The sequence below is a fragment of the Lissotriton vulgaris genome, chromosome 1_1, assembly GCF_964263255.1.
Source record: "Lissotriton vulgaris chromosome 1_1, aLisVul1.2, whole genome shotgun sequence".
Taxonomy (NCBI): domain Eukaryota; kingdom Metazoa; phylum Chordata; class Amphibia; order Caudata; family Salamandridae; genus Lissotriton; species Lissotriton vulgaris.
Window position 1 is genome coordinate 1,633,065,542 of NC_141685.1, and position 26,326 is coordinate 1,633,091,867.

The following is a 26,326-nucleotide window of genomic DNA, read 5'->3' on the forward strand; positions in this document are numbered from 1 at the left end:
CTAGCTATAGCATACTGGAGGAAAGCGGTGAAATACACGACACCGATGACCTCATACGCCCCCACTATCCCACTACTAGGTATCCCACTGGAGATCGGACTCCTATCTACCAAAACACTCACGGTATGGCATGACGCGGGTGTTACACAAATCAGAGATCTGTTTGCGGACGGTCACATGATGCCATTCGAGGACTTCCGCACCACACATCGCATTCCAGGAGGGTCGTTTCTCCTACATGCCGGTATACAACAATACATATTGCAGACATGGACACAAACCGGGGATGAACCTCCCACAAACCCGCTACTAACAATGCAGTACCTTATGGGAACAGGCAGCCACCTAACTAAATGGCTTACCTCTGGTATTAGAACAGGAAAAACGACAGTACTACAACCTCTAAGAGCTAAATGGGAGGGTGACATTGGTAGACCGCTTAGGGATAAGGAGTGGGATCGTACTCTCAAATTCCCAAAGAAAGTGGCTAGGAACCCAAAGTTCAAGTTCATACAACTGATGGTACTGCACAGGGCATATCTTACACCCCACCGCATACGTGCTATGTTTCCCAACTCGACTGACACTTGCCCACGTTGTAGAACGAACGACGCGCGGCTGTTACCTATGCTATGGGACTGCCCGAAACTAGGCTATTACTGCAACACGATACACGAGGCGCTCTCCGGCACAGCTACATCCAGACCAACAGACACCATAGAATACGCTATACTGGGACTAGGGCCGGTGGAACGTAAAAGAAGTGTGGCGGCCCGCTTTATTGATATGGCCTTATAGCTTGCAAAATGTACAATCACAATGCGGTCGAAATCATCCAAACCACCTGACCCAGAACTATGGCGAGCGGAGGTGTTATGCTGGGGTAAGGCAGAAGGCGAAGCATTACAACGCGAAGAACGCAGGGGCCTCAGGGAAACACCCATTTCCCTAGATTGGTATGCTATATTGGGGACATTCGAAACAGAAGGGACCAGTGGGTCTGACCACTCAACAAATGCTGGTTAAGGAAAGGATTATATAATTGTTAATGCTCCACACCCACATGGCGATGCACGATTCTAGGTGCAACAAGTGCACACCCTATACATTTATTGTGTATATGACCCTATGTAGTAATGATGGAACCTGATAATGTTGAAGACTAAACTGGGCAACGCCAAGTTCTAAGAATTTGAAATGCATTAGCTCAAGAGTGCCGGGGGGGGGGGGTGTTGGGAGGTGGGATGTTTTCTAAGGTGTTGGGTTACATGACAATGTTAAAAACAAAATTGAAAATGTCTAATACTTCGTCAAGGCATCGAATATGTATGAACTTGTTACTGCGCAAATCTATTGTATGTTAAATGCCAAATATCAACGTACCATTTATACTGACAATAAACAGAATTTAAAAAAAAGCTACGTCACTACCTTGCTCAACCAATGAAAGTACTGTTTTCAGAAAGGACCAATCAGCTATCAGCTCGTTTTAGTCACGTGAACCAATCAGTGCGCTCGCTGTGACGTATGTTAACCAATCGCACCGCCAACCCTGTGACATATGCTGCCGCTGCAGCTTCACTGTCTCCGCTCCATAAACTCACCCCTCCTTTACAAAATATTTTCACAGCGCCAGTTTAACAATTCTTTCAATGAAATTCAATTAGTAACTACAGAAAAACAAACCATTTGTCTGTTTCGCTAATAAAGCAATAGTTTTTCTCAATCATTCGAGTATTCTTTCTCGTGAAATAGACAACGCTATTCTCACAAAATCATTTATACACATTCAAACGGAAAACCCTAACCATGTATGCTTAATTATCTTTGGTAGGACTTTAACCTGCCAATAGAAAATTCTCATTCGCCAGTAAGAATAGTCGACGCTTCCTTACCCTTCACTCAAGCTTGGAAAAATCCTATTACTCTTTTCACAGTGAGTTTTAAAACAGGCTCCTAGTCCCTATACCCAAAGCTACGATTTCATCGGCAATCCTCACTATACATTCAACCTATCACACCTAAAATCCCTAAACTTGTGCTGTACGTCCACAACACTAGCGATATATCAATATCACTATTTTGAAACAGAACAAATGAACTGTGTAACTTCACCTGTTACACTACTCTGCCGGCAACCAGGAAATTTCACACTGCTGGAAAAAACTTTCGACTACATGTAACAGGAAAACAAACGTAACATGTTTTAGACATGGATCCTATGTAACTACCATGTAGCATGTCCGTTACCATAGTAACCATAACTCTGCTACCAGAGAATTGATCCAGCGGCCCTACAGAAAATCTGTCTCAACAACACTACCCAACACCATGTTACTCACCATTAATCATAAACTCTTCACAAGGCCCATAAATGACTGAGACAAATATTGGCCAACTGAATCATGTGACCTAATTAATCGGAGCTATTCACAAACTATTTACACTCTATATACAACTGCAGTTTATCATAAAATGAATAAAGGAAACATTTAATTAAGTCACCTAGGTAATGGATCAACTATTGGTAACTAGACTCAGAATAAACAAGACCAGCTTGTCATTTCAAAATCTATTTTATTAATTTTATTTTCAAATAAAGAGCATCTTTAGAGTTAGAAATCTTTTTATTAGCAATTTGTAAGCATCTTTTAATCAAAGTAAAGGCACATTAGACTGTCATTTCAAAACGGATCAGCATGAGAAGTATTAAAGCAGAAAAGGTCTAAATTCTATTTCCCTGACTAAACTTATTTAAACCTAAAAGGAAAAGTCATTAGTTCAGCTTTCCTTATGTGAGTCAAAAGTCCGACAGCATCTCACGCCCTTCAGGATTCAGGAACGAGCCAGCAGCCCTCCTCCCAAATGGGCCAAGTTTTATACCTTTTCTCTATCTAAAACTTACTAAAAGAATACTTTTTCTTCGGCATTCAGCATTTTCATTGGCTGACAGCCGTCAGTCCATATGAGCTCATAACCTTTTCAATACAAAGTTGTGCCTTTCTAAAACGTCTTTGTCCTTTGTCCACAAGCGACATTAGCTTCTGAGGAATTTTGCAACATCTTATTAAATAACAGTTCGCTGCTTCCTCAGCTTGGCTGTTCTGCCGCTTCCTGTCCTTGAAAATATTCAACACAGAGCACATCTTGCACAGTTCCATTTATTTATTTTCTGATGAACGCAAATGTGACAACCTTTTCCATTCTTTTAGCTGTGCTTGGCTCAACGCGACAGGATTCCAAACACCCATTTAAAAAGCTAGGCCTCAGTCCTTTTTCTTGATGGCTAATATTCAAAGAAACACAAAACATTAATTAATTTGAGTAATGAAAATCATTCTGTTACCCACCCCCTTTACTAATGTTAACCCATTAGTTTAAGTTATCTAGCTTTAAGCACATGAATGCAGCATTTTATTTACTAACTTCTTTTTAGGCCTACAGGATTCTCCACGAGCCTTTGCCACATATAAGACACGACATAGACAAAAGCACATTTAAAATAAGCACATGCCATTAATTAAACAGCCGCAATTAATGTTGACAAAACAAATAGACAAGATTAGTTTATTATTTTTCAACGTACTTGCAAATGCAACAAAGAGCACATAATGTTAAACCCTTATGTCGTGAATGCATTTTAATCTATGTTGATTAGTACATATTCGTGCAAAAACTCATTAATATAATTAATTTATTATGGAAGTTTAACTTCGCGAGTCAAAACGTATTTAATTTCTAAAACTCGCTTCATCAGTCCCATGCAATGTTATCTGCTTCACTTGGGTGTCAGTCCCATTCAACACTACGTGTTACACTGTTTGTGTTTTTGGTCAGTGTCCCTCGCATGAGGGGTGGCGTCTTTCCCTTAACCATGTTCTCCTTACATGGGGAGTACTTCTTTGGGTGCCGTTCACCCACTGTGTGAGTCTTGAGGTACGTTTTCCTCTTGACTCCTTCCACTTGTGTCTTGCTCACTTGGTACTTGTGAGCTGTTTTTACTTTACTTACCCATAGTACAGAGTCTTTAGGGGAACGTTCCCCCTTTACTCTTTTTACGTTTGTCTTGCTCACCTGTTGTTTGTGAGCTCATCCTACACTATTTACCCTTTCTTTGTTTACTATGAAAGGAGTAGGATGGTGTTAGTGTGTGTTTTTATCATTTCATTCTTCTTCCTCCTTTTTGCTTGTCTGTTTTCCATCTCGCAATGTGTTCCATTATGCATCCCTGGGTCTATTGACTGCTTTCATCTTTTATACATTTCTGTGTATAGTTGTTTATATTTTAGTTTGGGTCTTATTATTTTTCAGTGTAAAAGGGAGAGGATATGTAGTATCCTCAGGTTATGTATATGTGTTCCCTTTCTCTTTGTAACTAGCTGCTCAGTCAGTGTGAGTGTTCTGTGTAGAATGTTAGTGTGATTGACATGAGTGGAATGCTTGGGTGCCTGGTGTGAGTGTGGTCAGTTGGGAGTTGGGCTGAGCAGCTAGAAGGCTGCTCCTGATGGGGCTTGCTGTAACATCTACTTATGGACTCAATAAACGACATCAACTCAGCTACGCCTATTTTGTCTCCTGTACATGTGGGGACAGCTCACTACAGATTGTGGTCTTTGTTAGCTGATGTAAGCAGCAGCCTGAGAAGCACACATGACCTCTGAGCATCTTGATCCCTCTGATACATTTGGGGTGAGGTTATACACTCTGGATAGATCATGGGGCAGAGGGTGAATCCCAGGCAGGTCACATTCTGTCTGCTATTCTTTGCTGATACCAGTGCATGTGCAGTCTTGGTTGGGCTAGGCAGTGGTCAGAGCCCTTTGATATTCTCATCCTCTGTCACACAGAGCACCTAATGGGAGCACACTTGATAGATGAACTCAGGGTCTGGGCTAGAGCAAGACAGATTGTTTGAATGCCAGACACTATAGTTCAATTCACAAAGGTAGATTTACTCACATGCATATTTTTCACTACACCCAGTTGTAAATCTACACTATCCATTTCCGAGAATAGATTTATCCCTAAGTACAAGTCTCCACCTGTGTAAAGTTACCACTAGTAACTTTTCACATGTAGGTGAGATCTCTGCCACAGTGGGGGAGATCTTCATTTGTGAAGTTTCTTATTGAAGTTTCTCATTCTTTCAAATAAATATTTTAAACATTTAAATATAAAATGAAAATGTAAAATTAAAATATTTATTATAACCCTAGAACTAATAACATCAATGTTAGAGCACATTTACTCATTACATTAAAAGTATAATACATTGAAATGTATGCATTTACTTTATAAATAATGTCTTAAAGCATAATTACAAATACATTCTCACCAGCATTACATATTTACCCTTATTTAATATGAATTACATTTTGTTAAACATTGTATAGAATTTTAAATATTTTCTAACAAAAGTTCAAATATTTAAATTAATTTCATATATAATTTCATTTTACTATTTCTTAAAATAATAAAATAATTACATTTGAATTATTTATATTTATTAACATTAAGCCTGTATGTAGAAAATTCACACCACACATGCTTTTTTCCACTAACAGGAGTATCCCTATCATGGGATTTATCAACAAATTGATGAGAGCAAATTGCAAATGTGAAATAGTGCAACTTAGAACCTTCCAAAACTTCTAAAAGTGAACATTTTCTAGACTTAAAAATAACGCTCTCCTGAAATAAATATGGACGGTAAATGATCTTATTAATTTTAAAAGGCTCAGGCCCCGACGAAGCGGTTGGTCCATGAAACACCTGCTGCTGTTTTTTTTCTTATGCAAAATTCTCTTCAAGATTGACAGTGACATTTGAAATCTCTCAGTTGATGAAAGAGTGTGAAAGATATTAATACTCTAGAATTTTGAAATGAATAAATGTACTTTTCTAATCAGATACAAGGACCGATTCATTTAAGTGGACTTAAAAAAAAAATCAGTCTGTTATTAACCTCCTCAAATGGAATTATGTTTGTGGAAAATATATTTTTCAAAGCTGGCATACTTTTATTTATTTAATCTTAGTTCATTTGGAGTGTTTCCCTTCATTAGTTTCCATGGGAGTGTTGTAGTACCTGTAAGAGGGGTTTGACTTACCCCAAGGTTGGGGTGGGGTACATTTATTAATGTTTTGTGAACTTTAGGGCTATGCTATATTTAGAAGTCTAGTTTGTGAATAGCAATTGGCTTATTATTTTGTGGGTGGGGTTTGTAGTAGGCTGACCCTCCTTAAACTCCTTCTTACGTACCCTATTTCCCTTCCACTTTGAGGTAAGCATTCTCCATTTTCCACCCACTCCCCCTTGTTCCTCCTACATTTACTACTAAAACATAGACTTACATTTGTGGAAATCTCTAAAGATAAGAGTGTCAGACATTTCCGCCTGTAGGTTAGTGAACAGCATTTTCAAATATGTGAGCAGCATGATTGTAGTGCTACTTACGTACTTTAAAATGCAATTTGTGAAATGGGCCCAATAGCTCCTTCTATTCAAATTGTAACAGTGACAAAGTCCAATTCTCGAGCATGATCCCTACTTTTTCAGGAGAGATATCCAAGGTCTACTGCCTCCAGTCTCTGCCCTTTTCTGAACAGGCGTGCAGATCTTTTGCAGTAAAATAATGAACTCTGATTAAGCTTATGAGTCAGCTTATGTTCAGAAACAGCAGCTGTTGGGCTCCCACCAACTGATGACTCAGATGTAAAGCTGCTCCCAAACGTCTGAGGGAACCTGGCATTGACAAGTGCATGTCCTTCAGCTATAATTCCACCCCAGAACAAACTGATATCAAGTTGAGCTGTCACTGTTGGTTTGTAGATTGAAACCAGGAGCTCTTGCTGGGTCTGGTTTCTTGAGCAGAGCAAGACAAAGGTGATGGGATGGGCAGGCAGTTCTTCTATTCGTGTAGGTGGGCAGCTTAGGCCATACCTTTGACCACAGACTTTTGTGTAGGTATTACATTTTTCAGGCCACAGGCTGACCTGCTGGAATGGGATTGTTCCAAGGAATGTGATCCCAAATTCAAGTTAATGTGATGACTACATAGACACGCACTTGACCTTACTATTGTTTCTACTGGTTGGAGGTAAAGGACAGACCAACACAGGACGTGCAGGGAGACAGGCAGGAAAGTGGAGGTGGCTAGGACTACCATCAGCCACTAAGCCTTATGGGACACCTTATAAAAGTAAAGGCTACATACATAGATGACGACTCTCAACTGGATGTACCACAACACTACTAAACCCAAGCTCTATTAACACATACACCATACTGTCAGAGGAAAGTAGAAGGCCCAGTCATTATGATGGTTGCATTGATTTACACAGGGAGAGCCAGTGGGCAGCCTCCTCACTGGGGAGTAAAAGAGCCTGGAATAACCTTTAATCATCTGCTACCAACCAATAATCATGTTGCAGTCTGGTCGTAGGGATGGTGGCCACCCATGATAAAAGGTGTAATATTGGCTTCAGTGGTTCATGCTGTTGTATGGAGGAACTGACAGTATTGCCCTAGAATTTTGGGACAAAACTAAAGTCTGTTTCTTCAAAGGCTTTCCACTAGTCACTTCAGAGGCCAAAATCAACAGTCTTGTACTTGTACATTTGGTATGCAGTGACTTTGTTTTGACAATACTGAGGAATATGCTCTGAGTAGCTGCCACAAAAACCAAAAGGTTGTCCAGAGATAGACCAACCATCAAAGAATTTTACAGCATACTATGGAAAATAAATATTTGAGGGGGTATACTAGTTGTGTCCACGAAGGGACCCGCTCTGCAGTCATGTGTGCTGGGTCTTGGTAAGTACAGGCATTAGAAGCTACGTTTAGTAGCCAATGTGCTGCTTAGTGAGGACAGGGGCTGCCTACGGTGACATTTGACCGTAGATACTCCATAAGTAGATACAAGGGGAAGTTGAACCTGAATACTTAAACATTTTTCATTATAGTAGAGAGGTTCTGGTGGTGGGGACCCCCATAGGCCCAGGAGCACTCACGCTGGCACTGGGGAATCTGTAGCCACTGGTCATCTGACCATTGTAAGGGCTCTTTTTTGCTGCAATAACTGGGATAGGAACATCATGGGATCCGAAGGTCATTTCAACAGTTTTGGAATTGGGCAAAATTCTTTCCGGCTGACGACCTTTAACTCCAGGCAAGTAGCCAAAGTCAAGATTCCTCACTACTCCATAGAACACATGAAGATAAATGCGCTCACCCTTGGATATGGTAATGGTTGAAGATGGAGCAGGCTCGCCCTTTATGAGGCTACCGTGATGGGGCCTCCTCTGTGCTGCTTCCTCTGCCAGTTTGCTTGGATCACCTCTTTCTCTGCAGCGCAGGGTCAGTCCATTGAGGCTGTCTCGTGCTGCTCTTTCCAGCACCTTTGCTTTAGTAGGCTGTGAAGCAGTTCACTCATCCTGGCAAGTGCGCTGGAGTTCTTCAGCAGGCTGGTATGGCTTCCTTCTTCTACAGCTCCAGCAAGGTGGCTCCTCCGATATTGCCACATTTAAACCCAGTCTGGTAGGCGAGTAATAACTCAGCATCGGTCCTTCTTCTGGCTCTTGTGTTCTGAGTCTACTGAGCAAAACACTAAAGTACCTGTTGAATTACCAGTACCTAACTTTACATGAAAGCCAGACCTGACCAATAACATGGCTACCTTCAAATCCTCAGGGGCCATAGAAATCATGGAGGCATGATTATTGTATGAACAGTCAATGTGTGGCCCATGTAGCCCGGCCACCTCTCCTAATATCACTTTGTACTGGCTGAAGTACCATGCGGAAAGGATTCAAACAAGGGGCCAGTCCCAAAAGAAATCTAGATCTGTTACAGGAAAAGGGGTGAGGCAGGTTACTCTCTGGCAGATGAACAGCGACTACATTAAAGTGGCTGTGTTGAGCTTTGTTTGACAATGAGCAGAGAAAACTGGTTTGGGGAGGGAGATAGGAGATGACTACATGCAGACTTTAGTGTTTTTTTTATAAGCATGTTTTTTATTGTTTTGTCTTACTGATACAACAATTGCCTTAAACCAACACAAGTCCCCTGGTAGAGGCTGAAACCATCACAGTCATAGTAACGACAGAATGCAATATCACATACAGTAGTAATCACATTAGCCTCACAATAACGCCCTCATGAGTCCACACCCTCCACCTCAAACCGCTTATTTCATATTGTAGCGTGCCTAGCTGGACATCCTTGTGCTTCGTATACTGGCTTTACTTGCTGAGCACACCAGTCCACCCCGCGTCTCCTTTGTGACAGTGTCGGAGGTTTGAGAGCTTTCCAATGGGCCGCATTGTCCCACTTGGCCACCAGCAGTTCCGTCACCAGCCACGCCCGGTTTGCTTGGCTGCCCCCTGTGCCTCAAGGACACCCAGTAAGATCAGTAGCGGAGAGTCTTATCTCCAGATTGAGGACTACAGAGTTCGGTGACCACCCATTTCCAGTACTGTTTTATGCTAGGATAGGACCATGTCAAATGAAAGAAATCAGAATGTGGGAGCAACAAGAGCATGCGGGCTGGTAAGTAATCCTGCTCTGTGCAACTAGGCTTCAGTGTCTGATGGACATTGAAAGCCTCACGCAAAGGTGACCATCTTATAGCAGACACTTAAGGAGTCCAACAAACTCCACCATTCACCTATCCATGCATAAATGTCTCAGGCATCATGAAGATAATGGACCTCACTTATGGAGAATGTAGAGACTTTACTTAGAGGTATCCATCTTTGGGGGCATAGATAAAACAGGCCTGTAACCCAGACTGTAAATTAAAGTGACACCAGTAGTCACTCTCACAGAGGGGGTTGCATTTTGGAAGCTCTCTCAACAACATAGTCTAGGGCCTTATGTTTCACAATGTAAAATAAAGGTACCTCCAATAGACTTGCATTAATATTGAGGCCAGTGGTGGAAAAATATGTAGGACTGTCCGGTAAGACGTATAAGGGGCAGGGCAGCATGCGTTTTCCAAGGCCTACTACTGACCTTCATCCAAACAGCTCTTTTGTGTATATCTTCTAATTTTAAATTAGAAAATGCAGTTTATATATAAACCATAAACACAGAGGAAGCCTCTCTCCTCTGGTTGGAGGTTTCCTGTCTAGGGAGCCTACAAGTTACAGCACTAGTGGAAGCAAGGAACTGCCCTTTTTACCAATTGGAATGTGAGGGTGGAAGACTGCAGGTGACTGGCTGGATTACTAGCCCTGCTCCCTGAAATGTCATCTAAAACTAGGAGTAAAAGACTCCGAAATATGAGTAATCGCTATGACAAAATGGCCAGAGCGCAAGAATTGCTTCAACTCAAATACTATGGAGCAAAGCACTGGCAAAGGTTTTGATTTTGCTACAGTACGCCTGCAAAGAGGCATTTGAAAATGTATTTATTTTTATATATTTGTTAATTGACTTTCAATTAAGCAGTAAGCGTGTACTTTCCATTGGTACCTAAATAAGCCTACCTAACAAAATCTGTATTTAAAGGCTCATGTAACACACGTTTAACGTTTAAACACATTTACAACAATCATGGAAGCAAGTCTCACGGGCTTGCAATAAGAGTTCACATTCCATTAGCAGATATAAGAATGCCCGAAAGTCCTCCTTTCCAAGAAGTCTCGGAAATAAGCACCCAAAAAAGAAAGTACCAATCCCTGGCGGTTTCTTTATTTAATTTTTCCAATGAGTACCTGTACAGTACTGGACTATGTGGTTTCCATAATACAATGAGTTAGTGAGACAATGAGAAGTTGCTTAATACTGCAGTACTGTGTTCATAGTACTTCGGGCAGACCTCATTATGGATAGATTGGAAAATAAACCTTCTCCATATTTAGTGAATGTGTTTTATGTATTGAAAAGGATAAAGCGGTATCAACTGTGAAGTGCACATTATACCTACAACATATTTTATTGTTCATCTCTTGGCGTGATCTGTGGAATCATCATCTAAGCCTAGCATTGTGAGACTGTAATTGTGTACTATATATATTATGTGGATAAGACTTTTTATTGAATGTTAGTATTTTCAAAATTTTTACTTTATAGGAAACAAGTCTTCTCATTGAGTTAGTTTCAGTAATTCACAGGGTTGACTTAATTTGCAGATAATGTATATTTCCTAAATAAATAAAGAAAGTGGCTGGGTAACACATTTCTTCTTTCTTTCAGTGCTGGTACAAAAAAATATTCCCTCAAGGACAGTACTGCTCTCAGAACACTAATCTGCAAACCCTTGCAGGTCGATTCTTTGTGCAAGCATGTACCAACGAAACCTCCCCAGTGTGAGAAAACAAACATTGTACACGCAGAACCCTGTCAGCAAAAAGTAAATACAATACCCCTCATCGAACTTTATTTTCCCATTTCCAATCTTCTCAAAACGACTCTATAGTGTCAATGTACTTTAAAAGGAAAGCACATTTTAGAGTATATGATTTTAATAAATTTACAATGCTGCTTCACATTTAAAGTTTGACTCATATTTTTACACATTGTTGCACGTACACACATTTGAAATATTAGCTCAATAATCAATTTCTCAACAAACACAATCATTTATATACAGATCTGCAGGCTCGGAAGAAGTTCAAATGCTTCAAATCTTACTATGTGTACTAACATAGTATAAAGATTATTACTTATTTCAGTACGAATCAATAAATAAATCATGTAATATATAAAATACATAAGGAGCAATGTGTAATATGGTCCTATATTGCCTTTTAGGGGCTCAAGTGATATTTATAAACCACTCACCCTTCGGCTTCGTGGTTTTTGATAGCAGTAGAGTCCCTCGATAGCAATATCAGCTCACATTGCTCGTGCACCACGAACACACATATACGCACACACCATATGGAAGGCTACCTATGTCTGTCTATGAATCACATAACCACTTAGTTTTATTTGCACACTGTGGTGGAGTGCCTGTCTTTTTCATGTTGGCAGAGGATTTTGTTGTGATGTATTGACTAAACCATGTCCACCGACAAAGCACCAAAGTAGCATGGGCTGTGCATCCCTGCACAGTTGCTTTTCCTTAGATATATATATTCCTACAACAACGTTTTTTATGGTACACAAACCAATGCACATAGTTCACCACCATTAAATAAAAACAACATGATGTTGTTATGAACGTTCCACTGACAGACAAGACACAATGACGTCAGCCCGTGATTACTCCAGACATTAAGAACACTCACAACCATGGTGGTCAAATCCTAAGAGTACTGGAGACCATACAAACACTAGATTTAATGATTATACCAAGACACCTAGGGCCTCATTTATGAAAAGTGACGCATCGCTGCGAGAAAACAGCGATGCGTCACTTTTCATTGCGACCTCCTTGCGACCCCAATGATGCGTCATATTTACAATATGATGCATCATTGCGCAAGGAATTACAGATATGTCAATATTTCTGACGTATCTGTAAGCGCAAAAGTGACGCATTGCTGGAGTGTGTCACAAAAGTGACACAACTCCAGCAATGCGTTCTTTCACATGGGGAAAGCCCCATGTGAAAGGGCTTGCGTCAGTCGTATGCCTGCTGTGAGGCAGGCGCAAGATTTTGACGCAACAGCGTTCTAAAAGTGACGCAGTGAAATCTCATAGATTTCACTGCGTCACTATTACGAGGATTTTTGCGGGGGAACGCCCCCTCTGCATACATTATACCTGACGCAGGTATAATGTGGCGCAGGGGTTTAAAAAGTGACGCATCTGCTTAGATGCGTCACTTTGTAAATAGTGCGCAACAGGAGGCATGTTTTACGCTGCAGATGCGTCACAAAAAGTAACGCACCGGCGGCGCAAAAGTGGCGCACGGCCTCATAAATGAGGCCCCTGTACTTTAGAATCATTTCTATTATTATTGTATAATGTATTTTATAAGGAAGATTGTTGTGCATATTTTTGTGAATGATCATTATTTGGTCAAAAAAAGACTACTACTAATACTAGTGAAGAGCTGCAAATGTGTTGGCTGGATGCCGAGTTACACAGGCGACGGGAACACAGAGGTATGAGATGATTATTGGATTGTTCTGGGGCTACAAGCGCCCATAGGTAGGATTTTAATGTATGTGCCGATGCATTTGAACACAGACATGCACAATGCTGTTTAGATGTGGTGAACAGACAAATGCTGTTTATCACATTACAGCCGACCATATTGACTTTACCAATGATGAGAAAAAGTAGCAAAAAGGGATTGCTTTCTGTGTAAACTGCATCTAGGCAAAACAATATTCAATGTGATAAACAGCGTGATGACTGCGTGTACTTTTGAGATGTAATATAGTTGCTCGTGCATTTGAGAATGAAAATATCTAAATTGCATGAAAGACTTGCTGCCGCAGTAAATTGATTTGGTTCAAAGTGCTCACTCCGTTTGATTGTTCCATAACGTTTTAATGATCTATTCCCTTTCCAGGTATTCTTAGGATGTGTGGTTTTCTGGTCTAACCTTGCTTCTGCATAAATCAGGATCAGAGAGGATAACTGGCGCCTCCTATGTTACAAGAGTTCTGAGACTAACTTTGTTATATGCAGCTCCCTAATCAGGAATCAGTGTGGATGGAGATCCTGTTTGCTGCCTCTTCTGTCATTGTTTTTCTCTTTGCAATCACTGCTTCTTTCTCTCTCTCCAGGGAAGCTCAGCTCACGCATGGGAAAGACACACATCTTCCGTCGCTGTCGCATTGTGAATGACACCTTTTTCAGGAAGAATGGAGCGATGACCGTGCTGGATCCCCGGGATATGGCCTTCTGAACACCAGCTTCCGACTCCCTTCCACCAAGATCCCTTGGCTTTGCCTGCAGGAAGAGCACCTCCTTAGGAATGTGGATAGTTTTTGATTGCTTCGAGTATCCAACTCCTTATATTAACAGATTTGGTTTTAATGGTCATCTCTTTTGTCAGGAAATATTTGGGAATGGGTCAAAGTCTGCATGGGTCTGTGCCAAAACCACTGACAGCTGTAGAAGCTTCAGCCACAATACCCCAAACAGTCTTTGATTGCGACAGGGACTCGATAAATAAGACTCAAAGCGCTCTCTTCGGACCTGTTGGTCCTCTGCCATAAAAGTAGCTTTGCTGTCTGTTTTACTATTAGATATATTTGAGTTCAAGACTCAATCATAGCCAAGACAGGATAGTTTATGGTGTTGTATAGATATTTATTCACTACAGGGACGTAAAACAGGCCTCCGCAGCCCCGCGGTTCGGGGTGGTCCAGGAGCTGCAGGGGGCCCCTTCATCACAGTACTCAGGCCTGAGATCTCTGGATTAAATCTGGAGCGGGGGCCCCTCTGTGTACCTGGCACAAGACTAGATTAGATGTTGGAGTGTGACACATTTCAGGTTCTAGGTGGGGGCTAATGGGAACTGGTAGACGGGATGATGGTGCCCCCAGGGGAACGTTAAGGTGCCCCACCTTGAGATCTTTACCTGCACATATATGCTCTTGCCAATGACTATAGTCGTCAGTGAGACACAGGAGGGACAGGACAGGACAGCTGTGCACAGTGCAGAACAGGGGATCTGGTAGAGGGGTGGCATTTGGTTCCAATCCCAGAGACAGCAAATACAACCACAAACAATACCACAGATGAAAGCAATGAGGACAATTCATACAAGTTAGTACTAGTAGCAAACATTTCCAACAAGCAAAGTTGGAAAATGTTGTAGGTAAAAAAGTTTTAAAGATGTGGAAAGCTCAAAAAGAAGACAAACAAGCAGTGGCAAAGCCAATAGGTCTGGTCTTTGCATGCTAGTGATGATGATGATTTTTTTTTGCAATCCAACACCGCAAAACTAAAAGTAAGAACAAAAAAAGAACACATGATGAGGCTTTAATGTGGCACTTATTTGCTTGTAACCGAAATATTCACTTAAAAAGCAAAAAAGAATCGTTGCATATTTTTTAATACAGCAGTGTGGATGCTTCCCCACAGGCAAGTGTACTTAAACAGGTATAAAAACCCTATTAGTTTTAATGGACATCACAGGAAAATGGCACACAAGAAGGACCTATTTTTTTGGCTTTCAAATACTGTAACCTGAAGAAGAACCCCAAAAGAATGACTAAAATATGCACAGGCATTGGCAAAGCCAATAGGTCTGGCATTGGCTGTTCCTCTTTTGGCTTTGCTAATGCTTTGTCTTCCATTAGTTTTTGCAAAACTTCATTGTTTTGGAAGCTGCCACACCCTGGCCAATATAAAGGAAAATGGCTTAAAACTAAAATATTTTTTACCTCATAAAGCATGCATTTGTATGACTTTCCCTGGCAATGAAGGGAACTACTTTGTGTGTGGATGTGATCCTTGTGAAAGCAGAATGCTGTTACACATAGTGAAGTCAGCTAATGGCTGAAGTGGGCTGCCCCATCGCCCAGGCTGTATGCTGTAGTCAGAGGGAGAACAATTTAAATATCACAAAATCAGACCAATGGATGAAGAGGGCTGACTGAACATTTCTGCAGCTAAGTAGACATACACATGTAAAAAAGTATAAAGAACACAGAGGAAAAATCAGTGGCAAAGTACTAGCTCACCAACCAATAATTCAAAGTATACTTCTTTTTAGGCAGATGTGCACATGTGAACAGGCAAAATGATGTCACTGACAGTGAAAGAGAGCCAATGGCTGAAGTGAGCTGTTTCAATGCTGTATACTGTTGTGGGCAAAATCAAACGTTTAATGACAGATGAACAGGCCGATAAGGGGTTTCATAATAATACCTAGACTCTGGCATGCACATATAAACAATACAGAGGAGGCAAACACGTTAAGACTGATACCATGTATGAAAGCAGGCTTTTTGCAGGTGTCCGTCCACTTTTTTTCACTTTTTGGACCACTAGATGCTGGTTTTTGACTCTGACAGTGCACTGAAGCCTGCTAACCAGGCCCCAGTGCCAGTGATCTCTCCCTAAAACTGATACATGTAAATTGGTAACCCCAATTGGCAAGGAATTTTACCCCCTTATAAGACCCTGGTAAATGATACAAGTGGTACCCAGGGCATGAGAGTTAAATGGGTCACCAGGGCCTAAAGCACTGTTTGTGTCACCCTGAGTGACACAGGTAAACAGATGACAGCAGTCCTTCTATTGCAGACTGCACAAAAGCTGTGCTAACTGATTGTACTGTACTTTGCCTTCACCATGTGTGGCAAGGTCATTGCACTATTTTGAATATATGCCAATCACCCCTAAGCAAGGCCTCCTGAGACCAGAAGGCAGGGAGAATTATATTAAAGGTGAGGGCATATAAGTACAGCTTTCCATATAGTAGCTTTTTCCATTAAGGGCTAATATAAGTGATCAGCAGTCCATAGGATAACATGGGCTAGCAACCGGGCACCCTGAGGTTGCCAACTCCATTATGGTGCTACTGAAATATGTCATGTTTGGTATCAAACAACTTGCCTCATCACCCCTGATATGATTCTCATGTCATAGTCAATGTGGCATGCACATATGTGGCTACCTTTGGAGTTGCCCACCTGGTTGCCCCAGCCTTTCCTGTGCTGTGGCTGACAGCCCACTGCTTCTGCCGCCACACAAGAATCTGGCCCTCTGCCAGGAGGTGTAAACTCTCCCAGAAGTCAGAAACAATGACCTAGATAGGAAGGAGGTGATACCTCCATCCCTGACAGGATGGCTAGTAAAGTGACACATCAAGGCAGTGAGGTCAAAACTTACACCGATTGTGATATACAACCAGACCGCTTCCTAAAGGAGGAAGCAGCCCACTCCCTGCATCCAGGCACATCTGCACCAAGGCAGGCATGAAAATTATGTAGTCAGGAGGGGTACAACCCCAGAAAGCTACTCACGCTCCTAGAGTGGTCTACCTGGTCGGTATGGCTAAGAAAGGTTTCTGCCATTTTTAAAAGTGAGGGATCTACATCCCCAGTGGGACCTGCCAGGTTAAGCAGAAAGAAGCAGGATCCCATCCACACAATACAGGTATTTAGCCTTCTCCCTCCACTGGTTTACACTTATCCAGGAAGAATCAATAAGGATTTTTTAATGAACCTTGGGTGATACCACTATTCAGCTTCCTCTTCTGTCATGTGGCTTACACTCGCCCACAGAGAAGCAACAAGAGATCTCTAAGCTCTGATGAAGTCCCTTGTCGGGACGAAACACATTGGCTGGGCTGAAGTTTGATGTTGTGAAAAATAAAGAACATCTTTTTTGGAATATCATATTATGGCTCTTGCGTTATATTGGATCTGAACGAAGAATGCACATGTTTCGATAATCTGAATTATTATGTGATTAAGTGAATTTGCAGGAAAAACATCCTAAGCACTCCCTTTTGCACTTTGTTTTCCACTTTATTTTATGGTTTTGGAGTAGTAGGACCATTAGAAGGTTGAGCGTTATTGTGTACATATTAACAATATAAAATACCTGTGTGGTCAGTTAGAGCCAATACTGTTCTTTTTTGGAATTACTTGAATTGCCACTGTAGTCCCTGGCACTGAAGGAAGTTGCTTTGTTTTTGGATCTGCTCTTTGTGAAAGGGCCCAATGCCGTTACTCAGCCAATGGCTGAAGTGGTCGAACCACTGCCCCATGCTGCATGCTGTAGTAGTTTATGGAAGAAAAGTGTAAATGATCCAACAGAAGACCAATGGATGAAAAGTTATGGTGGAAAGCCCCCATTAATGCCAAGAATCAAGAGAACAACCAAATTGCCCAAGCACCCTCTTCAAAGTCCATTTTCAACGAACATAACTGTAGGATAGTGGTATTATTTCCAAGGTTATTACACCAACATCAATCAATGGTTCAATGGCAATTCAAAGTATGGATCCAAAACCAAATCTTGTGCTTCAAGTTCTTTATTTGTCAAATATATTAAAAGTTTCCCAGCTTTACACTGCCGACACGTGTTTCGCCCTCTCCAGGGCTTTTTCAAGGCTATCTTAGTTTACTCTATGCTGGTCTGGCGTCGAAGAGGTCTAGAATTCGAAAGGATAAGGGTATGAAGCGTTGATGTGTACGAAACCTATTGGATGTCTTGATCACAGCGAGCTATTCCAGATGTGGGTTCCATCTAAGTACCTTCATTTTATTGGGTCCCTCGTGGAGTGTTATAAGAACAAAAGGACATTACTGGAAGTTTGTCTTGTTGTGGGGGTGCGACTCGCTGCGTGGAGGTAAATCTTATCTTACTGGGGTAGAGATTCTTGAAGACCTTGATAAGTCTTATGTTCGTTGTCCTCGGCGCCGAGTCTCCACTGCAAGGCACTGACGGACTTTGAAGAGGGTGCTTGTGCAATTTGGTTGTTCTCTTGATTCTTGGTATTTGCATTTAGTTGCATTGCTCAAACACCCCTGGTGGTGGGTGTCTTATCAAGTTCTCAGTGCACCTCTTTTTGATACCTCACGTATTACGTACCCAGTGAGAATAACTTTAACAGTAGGTGCGGACGTTTTCTCTGAAGAGAAACACTACCACCAAGTTCTTTGTATAAAGCCCCCATTAATGCGTCAGCATTTGCTATTAAGTTGGCAGAAGTGGATAAAATATCAAAGAAAACTTAATGGATTCTGGAAATAATTTGGACTGAATTATAAGAACGTTCAATTAAATCCAACAGTCTCAATTTGGAGTATATATGACACATTGGTTTTGTGATGTATTTTTTGTTGATGTGAAATAATGTCAAATTGGTGTTTGTTAAAAAATGTTGGTATTGTATATTGTGATAAATGTCATGTAAATTGTCATGTATGTAAATATGTATATGTTATTGTTTATGTGTTCCAAGAAAAGGATATAAGGTCCTTTCAAAAAAAAGAGTTGACAAAAATCGAGTGAATAAATAACCCAATCACTAAAAGAATATTGGGGCATATTACCAAGCAATAGCGATAATTATCGCTATTGCTTGGTTAGAGACAAAAATTTACCGCTGAGCTGCAGCGATTTTTATCGCAGATAAACCTTGGTATTACCAAGGTTTATCGCAAATGTGATAAAAATCGGCCGCAATGCATGAATATCGCTGAAAAGTCAGCGATATTCATGCATTACCGAGCTAATGCTCTCAGCCATGTTATCCACCTCCCATTGGATAACATGGCCAAGAACTGCTCAGGGCAGGTGTTAGCTTTTGGAGATATTTGCACTTAGCACAAATATCTCCAAAAGTTGGTAATAGGAGATAGTGATGTTAGCGACTGTTTCCAGTCGCTAACATCTTGGCACGCCCACTTTGCATGTCATTAGTGATAAATATCACTGACATGCAAAGTGGGGCCCAAGATGGTCGCTATCTCCTACTACCTGTCGGTAACTGGTGTTAGCGACAGCTAGGTAATAGGGAGATAGTTTTATCTCCGCTTTCTCGGCTTTTAAAGCCAAAAAGCAGAGATAAACCCCCTTGATAATATGCCCCATAGTGTGGTTGCTATAAAAAAACAAGTCATAAATAATTAGCATACCAGGTTTTCCCCTAGTTGTACTCTTCATCTGAATAGCACGATGTATTTTATAGTCTTCAAACTGACGAAGAGAATGAGAATTGAGAACCACATTATATAAATAACACAATGATAATGTGATATATCTTTCCTTGTGTTGTATTTTGTAGATTGTGCAGCACAGTAATTGCCAGAGTATATTTCTTCACACATTGGTGACATAGGGCAAAATAAATCACATGGAAAGTAAGATGTGCACTAATAAAACTCAGAACTGACAACACAGGGTTCACTTCTGCATGTTTTTCCCCTTTATGGTGGAAGATTTGGATCCAAATCTGCTTTTACCATCTACATATATAGAGATCAGGTGGTAAATGTTATGGGGGCTTTTTTTTCCTTAGCCCTGGGGGTGGAGGATTAGAATGGCAGCAAGGGTTGTGGGAGGGCACGTTTTCTTTAACTTCAGCTAGGTGGAGTTTTTCTGTTCTCCCCATGTTGAAGAATGATGGTGGGTGTGGGCCGGGCACAGCAGCTGCCCACAGCCCTACAGCTTTTCTGAAGTCTCTGAGACTAGTGTTTCCAGGCCTGGAATTATCAGGGCCAGAATTTGAGGGCTCGATAATTCTGAGCTTGGGGAGACCTCCAAGTATCTCCCTGGAAATTGTGCTCCGGTATTTGATACCATTTGTGGTATTCTCATACAGAAAAACATGGATGGAGGAAATACCATAACATGTGGTTTTGAAGAATGATGAACCATGCTATGATTTTTCAGAATGGGCATACTTTTTTAGCCAAAGGAATCTATATGTTTATCATAGAATCATGTGTTATGCTTCAGTGACTCATACTAAGTACATGAGAGACATCATTTATATTGTACCAAGAACTCTCATGAATCTCTTTGCATTGGTCTAAACAACTGCATATTCAAGAAGCTAGAACTTCACCTTAAATCTAATCTGAGTGAGAGTAACTCGGGTATCTACTAGAAACAAGTTCCATAAGAGAGGCCCTTGCATTTAAAAAGAGCAACTACATATGTTCCATAAGAGTTACCCTTGAATGGAAAAAGAGCAACTACATCGGGAATTGAGTTTGTATTTAATGACTGTGGGTTGAATTGGTTAGTGCTATGGAGCAGCCAGCTGGAAACCTGTTGATGTGATAAAGGCATTTAAGCACTGAGCACAATACCTTGAAAGAGATAGCTATGTTACTGTGAAGAATGATAACCATTGGTGACATGGTTTCTCCTCCTCAGCCCAAAGATAGCATGAAATGCTGCAACCTAACCAAAAGGTATTTAGTAGACCTACACAGAGGTTGTTGCGGCAGTTTAATTTAGAATAAACTACAGTGCACACTGTATGGAGAAGTGTGGCTCAGGGGTTAGAGGCGGCAGACCCAGAAGCTGAGATCGGCTCTGGACCAGGGTTCAATTCCCCGCCTCGGCGGGTCTTGGGATAAAAAATTCCACGGACTCGATAATTCTCGCTCCGGTGCCTTCTCGGGTTCACACTCTGCGACTCTGGGCAATAGCTTGCTTAATCTCCTCAACGGCCCCTCGTGGCGGGATGCCTGGCTTTCACCTTGTGGATACCCTGCCGGGGTTATCTCACAGGGGAATACCAGGACGGGTTCCCTAAGCAAGCGCTGTCAGTGATTTGCGCTATATAAATACATGTACATTAACATATAGTGACATTTTAAAACAATAACTTGAAAAGTATGTATTTGCGTTCATGTGAGTCTAAGCACTTTGGTGACGACTCCAGTCAACCAATGTTACAAAAGAATATGTGACTTCACAGCAACTCTGTGTTTATTACAGCACAAGTGAAACTGTCTACATGTATCCTCTATTATCCTGAAGAAGACCAAGGAGTAATAGCAAGAAGACTGAAACATATATAATTCATGAAAGAATAATGGCTGGACCCTGAGTACCTTTTACATCTTTAGTTTATTTAGTTAGTTATGTTACCTTTTCAGATATAGCGCCGGGACTCCCCTTCGCTGGGGCAGCTGTGCGCTCAAAAAAATCAATTAACATAACATAACATAGTTTAAGCCTATCCTTTTCTTAAGCCTATCTATTGAGTATGGTGGTATGTGTGCTGTGAATGTATGTTTTGTAAATTGTTCGATTGTTAGGTGATACTCTTTAGTTATAAGTGAACCTACGATTCTGCACCACAATATATACCATTATAATGTATAACTACAGTTTCTATGTTTGTCATTTTTGTTTCTGATGATTATTGTCACATAAAGGGAGAGAATAAATGTGACCTCTAAAAGGTATACTGATTTCTATGAGTAATTCCTTCCTCACTCTTGGTAGCTTGACTTAGGGAGCAAGGCTTTCCTCAAAGAATTAATTGTGGTGCACGTGCCACAAAGAACCAAAAACAACAATACAGTTATGAAATAAGTAGACTATATATATGCCTGGAATTATCAGGGCCAGAATTTGAGGGCTCGATAATTCTGAGCTTGGAGAGACCTCCAAGTATCTCCCTGGAAATTGTGCTCCGGTATTTGATACCATTTGTGGTATTCTCATACAGAAAAACATGGATGGAGGAAATACCATAACATGTGGTTTTGAAGAATGATGAACCATGCTATGATTTTTCAGAATGGGCATACTTTTTTAGCCAAAGGAATCTATATGTTTATCATAGAATCATGTGTTATGCTTCAGTGACTCATACTAAGTACATGAGAGACATCATTTATATTGTACCAAGAACTCTCATGAATCTCTTTGCATTGGTCTAAACAACTGCATATTCAAGAAGCTAGAACTTCACCTTCTTCGTAAATCTAATCTGAGTGAGAGTAACTCGGGTATCTACTAGAAACAAGTTCCATAAGAGAGGCCCTTGCATTTAAAAAGAGCAACTACATATGTTCCATAAGAGTTACCCTTGAATGGAAAAAGAGCAACTACATTGGGAATTGAGTTTGTATTTAATGACTGTGGGTTGAATTGGTTAGTGCTATGGAGCAGCCAGCTGGAAACCTGTTGATGTGATAAAGGCATTTAAGCACTGAGCACAATACCTTGAAAGAGATAGCTATGTCACTGTGAAGAATGATAACCATTGGTGACATGGTTTCTCCTCCTCAGCCCAAAGATAGCATGAAACGCTGTAACCTAATCAAAAGGCATTTAGTAGACCTACACAGAGGTTGTTGGGGCAGTTTAATTTAGAATAAACTACAGTGCTCACTGTATTAACATATAGTGACATTTTAAAACAATAACTTGAAAAGTATGTATTTGCGTTCATGTGAGTCTAAGCATTTTGGTGACGACTCCAGTCAACCAATGTTACAAAAGAATATGTGACTTCACTGCAACTCTGTGTTTATTACAGCACAAGTGAAACTGTCTACATGTATTCTCTATTATCCTGAAGAAGACCAAGGAGTAATAGCAAGAAGACTGAAACATATATAATTCATGAAAGAATAATGGCTGGAACCTGAGTACCTTTTACATCTTTAGTTTAAGCCTATCCTTTTCTTAAGCCTATCTATTGAGTATGGCGGTATGTGTGCTGTGAATGTATGTTTTGTAAATTGTTCGTTTGTTAGGTGATACTCTTTAGTTATAAGTGAACCTACGATTCTGCACCACAATATATACCATTCAAATGTATAACTACAGTTTCTATGTTTGTCATTTTTGTTTCTGATGATTATTGTCACATAAGGGGAGAGAATAAATGTGACCTCTAAAAGGTATACTGATTTCTATGAGTAATTCCTTCCTCACGCTTGGTAGCTTGACTTAGGGAGCAAGGCTTTCCTCAAAGAATTAGGGTCTCAAGACATTAGCACCTCTAACCCTGTAGCAGCCTTTTGGTCAGAGAGACTCAAGAAAAAGCTGGAAAAGAACAGGAGAAAAACTCTCAGGTAAAATCTATTTCAAAATGTCTGATCTGTTGTTTCCTTGTGCTGGTTTCTCCAGATCTCCAAACCCAACCCTAGACTGGTCCAGTTACTTCCACTATGAACCAATGAAATCCTCACCTCCAAGTCCCCATCCACTCCAGCCCTCCTGTGGCTTTTGGCAGCTTTAGTATAGGGCTCGTGTCCCAGCGCAGAATAGTTTGGTCGAAAAGCTATTCACAGCAGGTAGATGTGACCTGAAAGCCAAAGGTGTTCATTTTCAGTCCGTTGCTTTGTATATGTTGCGGACGTCCTTTTAAGTGAAGCTGCGGCTGTCCAGCTTCAGACATGAAGAGTAGGCCGGACCTACAGTAGACCTTTCAGGATTGTTATTTTCTCTTTGTTCAGCGCTGTAGCTGTACTTGGGCAGACTATCTTTAATATTTTTAAAATGGATTAAGCACTTTACCGACTAGTCCATTTGCAAAGTTATAAAGGAATCTGGGGGCATATTATCAAGGGGGTTTATCTCCGCTTTTTTGGCTTTAAAAGCCAAGAAAGCGGAGATAAAATTATCTCCCTATTACCTAGCTGTCGCTAACACCAGTTAGCGACAGGTAGTAGGAGATAGCGACCATCTTGGGCCCCACTTTGCATGTCAGTGATATTTATCACTAATGACATGCAAAGTGGGCGTGCCAAGATGTAAGCGACTGGAAATAGTCGCTAACATCGCTATCTCCTATTACCAACTTTTGGAGATATTCGCGCTAAGCGCGAATATCTCCAAAAGCTAACACCTGCCCAGAGCAGTTCTTAGCCATGTTATCCAATGGGAGGTGGATAACGTGGCTAAGAGCATTAGCTCGGTAATGCATGAATATCGCTGACTTTTCAGCGATATTCATGCATTGCGGCCGATTTTTATCGCATTTGCGATAAACCTTGGTAATACCAAGGGTTATTTGCGATAAAAATCGCCGCAGCTTAGCGGTACATTTTTGTCTCTAAACAAGCAATAGCGATAATTATCGCTATTGCTTGGTAATATGCCCCATTGTGTGCTGAAATCTCGGTTAATGGGATTTTCCTACCAAAGTTAACTAAAAACATCTTTAATGCGGCTTACTTTAGAAATAGTTTCTGCAGTGATGATGCAGATAACATGCATTTCTAAAGCACTTGTAACACTTTTGAAACCAGTGAGAAACGTTTTTCTTCATCTCCACACCCAGGGGCTTATTTACGAGAGCCCTGCGTCTCTTATTCACCGCGTAAAGTGGTACAGGAGTGACACAAAGCTCTCATTTCGATTTATGATGTCACGCAAAGCCACCCTGCTTGGCTTTAAGTGGCCTCATGAATCATGAGTAAGTCTATGTAGGTCAAATCACTTGCTGTGCTGCCCTATGCCGAAACCCCATAAATACCGTATTTTCTGGCGTATAAGACGACTGGGCGTATAAGACGACCACCTACTTATCCTTTTAAAATATAGGGTTTGGGCTATATTCGCTTGCTTATAAAATGACCCCGGCGTATAAGACGACCCCCAACTTTGGAAAAGATTTTCAAGGGTTGAAAAGTCGTCTTATACGCCAGAAAATACGGTAGGCTACCAGTATCTACAATTCACTTTGTAGAACAGTACAAAACCCTTGAGCTGATACTGTTCAACTTACCAAAATGGCAGGTGCATTAAGCTTATACTTTAGGCTCATTTATGGCATTTGGTGCAGGAAAGTACTGCACGCCACCTTGCTTCCCTCCCCTAGGCCAAAGTACAAGGGGTGGAATGCACCGTATTTAAGCACTATGGTGCATTTCTCTCCTGCGCTGGTGCCATTTTGGTAGCTTAGCGACAACATGGGCCCCTCTGCTCTATGGTGCAAGGGTGCCTCCGTTGCAGGCAAGATTACTTTTGTGCAGGAAGTTGCACCTTCATACACAAAAACAATCCTAAAAGGCATTTTCTTTTATGCAGCACACATTGAAAGAGGAAGAAACAAGGAGAAATAACTACACCTCACATCAGGAGGCATGCAGGTTTTGACACTTAGCCAGGTTTACATCACTTTGTAAATCTGGGGTACCATCAAATTTCATGGGTGTTGCATATGAAAACCCACCGCAACGCCCATGGAAAGCATCCCGGGCGCAGGGTAAGGCGGCGCAGCGAATTGCGCTGGGTCGCCTTACTCATGATTTATGCGGCCACTCAAACCCATGCAGGGTGGCTTTGCGTGGCTTCGTAAATCTTTATGAGAGATCTGCGTCACGCATGTACCACTTTACGTGGTGCAAAGTTGACGCAAGACTCATAAATAAGCCCCTACAATTGATTATCCTTTGAAGCAGTGCAAAGGAAACTAAGGCATAGTCAGCAGCCTTAAGCAGCTTCCGAGGTCAAAAACACAGAATTGAGGCAGTGGTATAGCGTAAAATGATGTCCCCCTCTCCCCCCTGCAGAATGCGATGAGGGGGCCAGAGTGTCCCTTATCTCACAGATATTACTTGGCCTTAGGAAGAAATGGAGGAACTCTGAAGGTTTGAGGGGTCCTGAATGGGTAAAGGTCCCCCCTGCGCCGCAAGGGCTTACATTACGCCCCTGAACTGAAGAGTGGAAAACTAGGGGAATAATACAGCAAAAACATGGATTTCCATAAAGATTGTGAACTACTGTTAAAACACCATTGGATTCGTGTCTCTCGAATTTGCAAGTGATCAAATATTTGCTAGGTTTCTTCCAATGCCTGACAGTTTAAGTGGGGAAGTACATTACAATTTATACAAAAGTAATGTTACAATGTTTGTGGAGAAAAACACAGGTGCAGAGTGTAAACTCTATCAGACTCACCTAATGAAATTTCCCTTAAATTAAATATATTTAATTCTGTTGATAGTTGGGTCTGTCCTTGATTTCCCAGGA

The 26,326-nt window shown here is 41.2% G+C and overlaps 1 protein-coding gene across 1 annotated transcript in view; it reads left to right on the top strand.

Moving 5' to 3' along the window:
- The window catches only part of SPMIP1 (sperm microtubule inner protein 1), a 73,127-nt gene extending 58,276 nt beyond the window's left edge, over positions 1-14,851 (top strand). Inside the window, exon 2 of the mRNA XM_086937365.1 lies at positions 13,690-14,851. Coding sequence (XP_086793491.1) covers positions 13,690-13,811 — 122 coding nt within the window. The 3' untranslated portion in view covers positions 13,812-14,851. The remainder of the gene's footprint in view (positions 1-13,689) is intronic.
- The last annotated feature ends 11,475 nt before the right edge of the window (positions 14,852-26,326 follow it).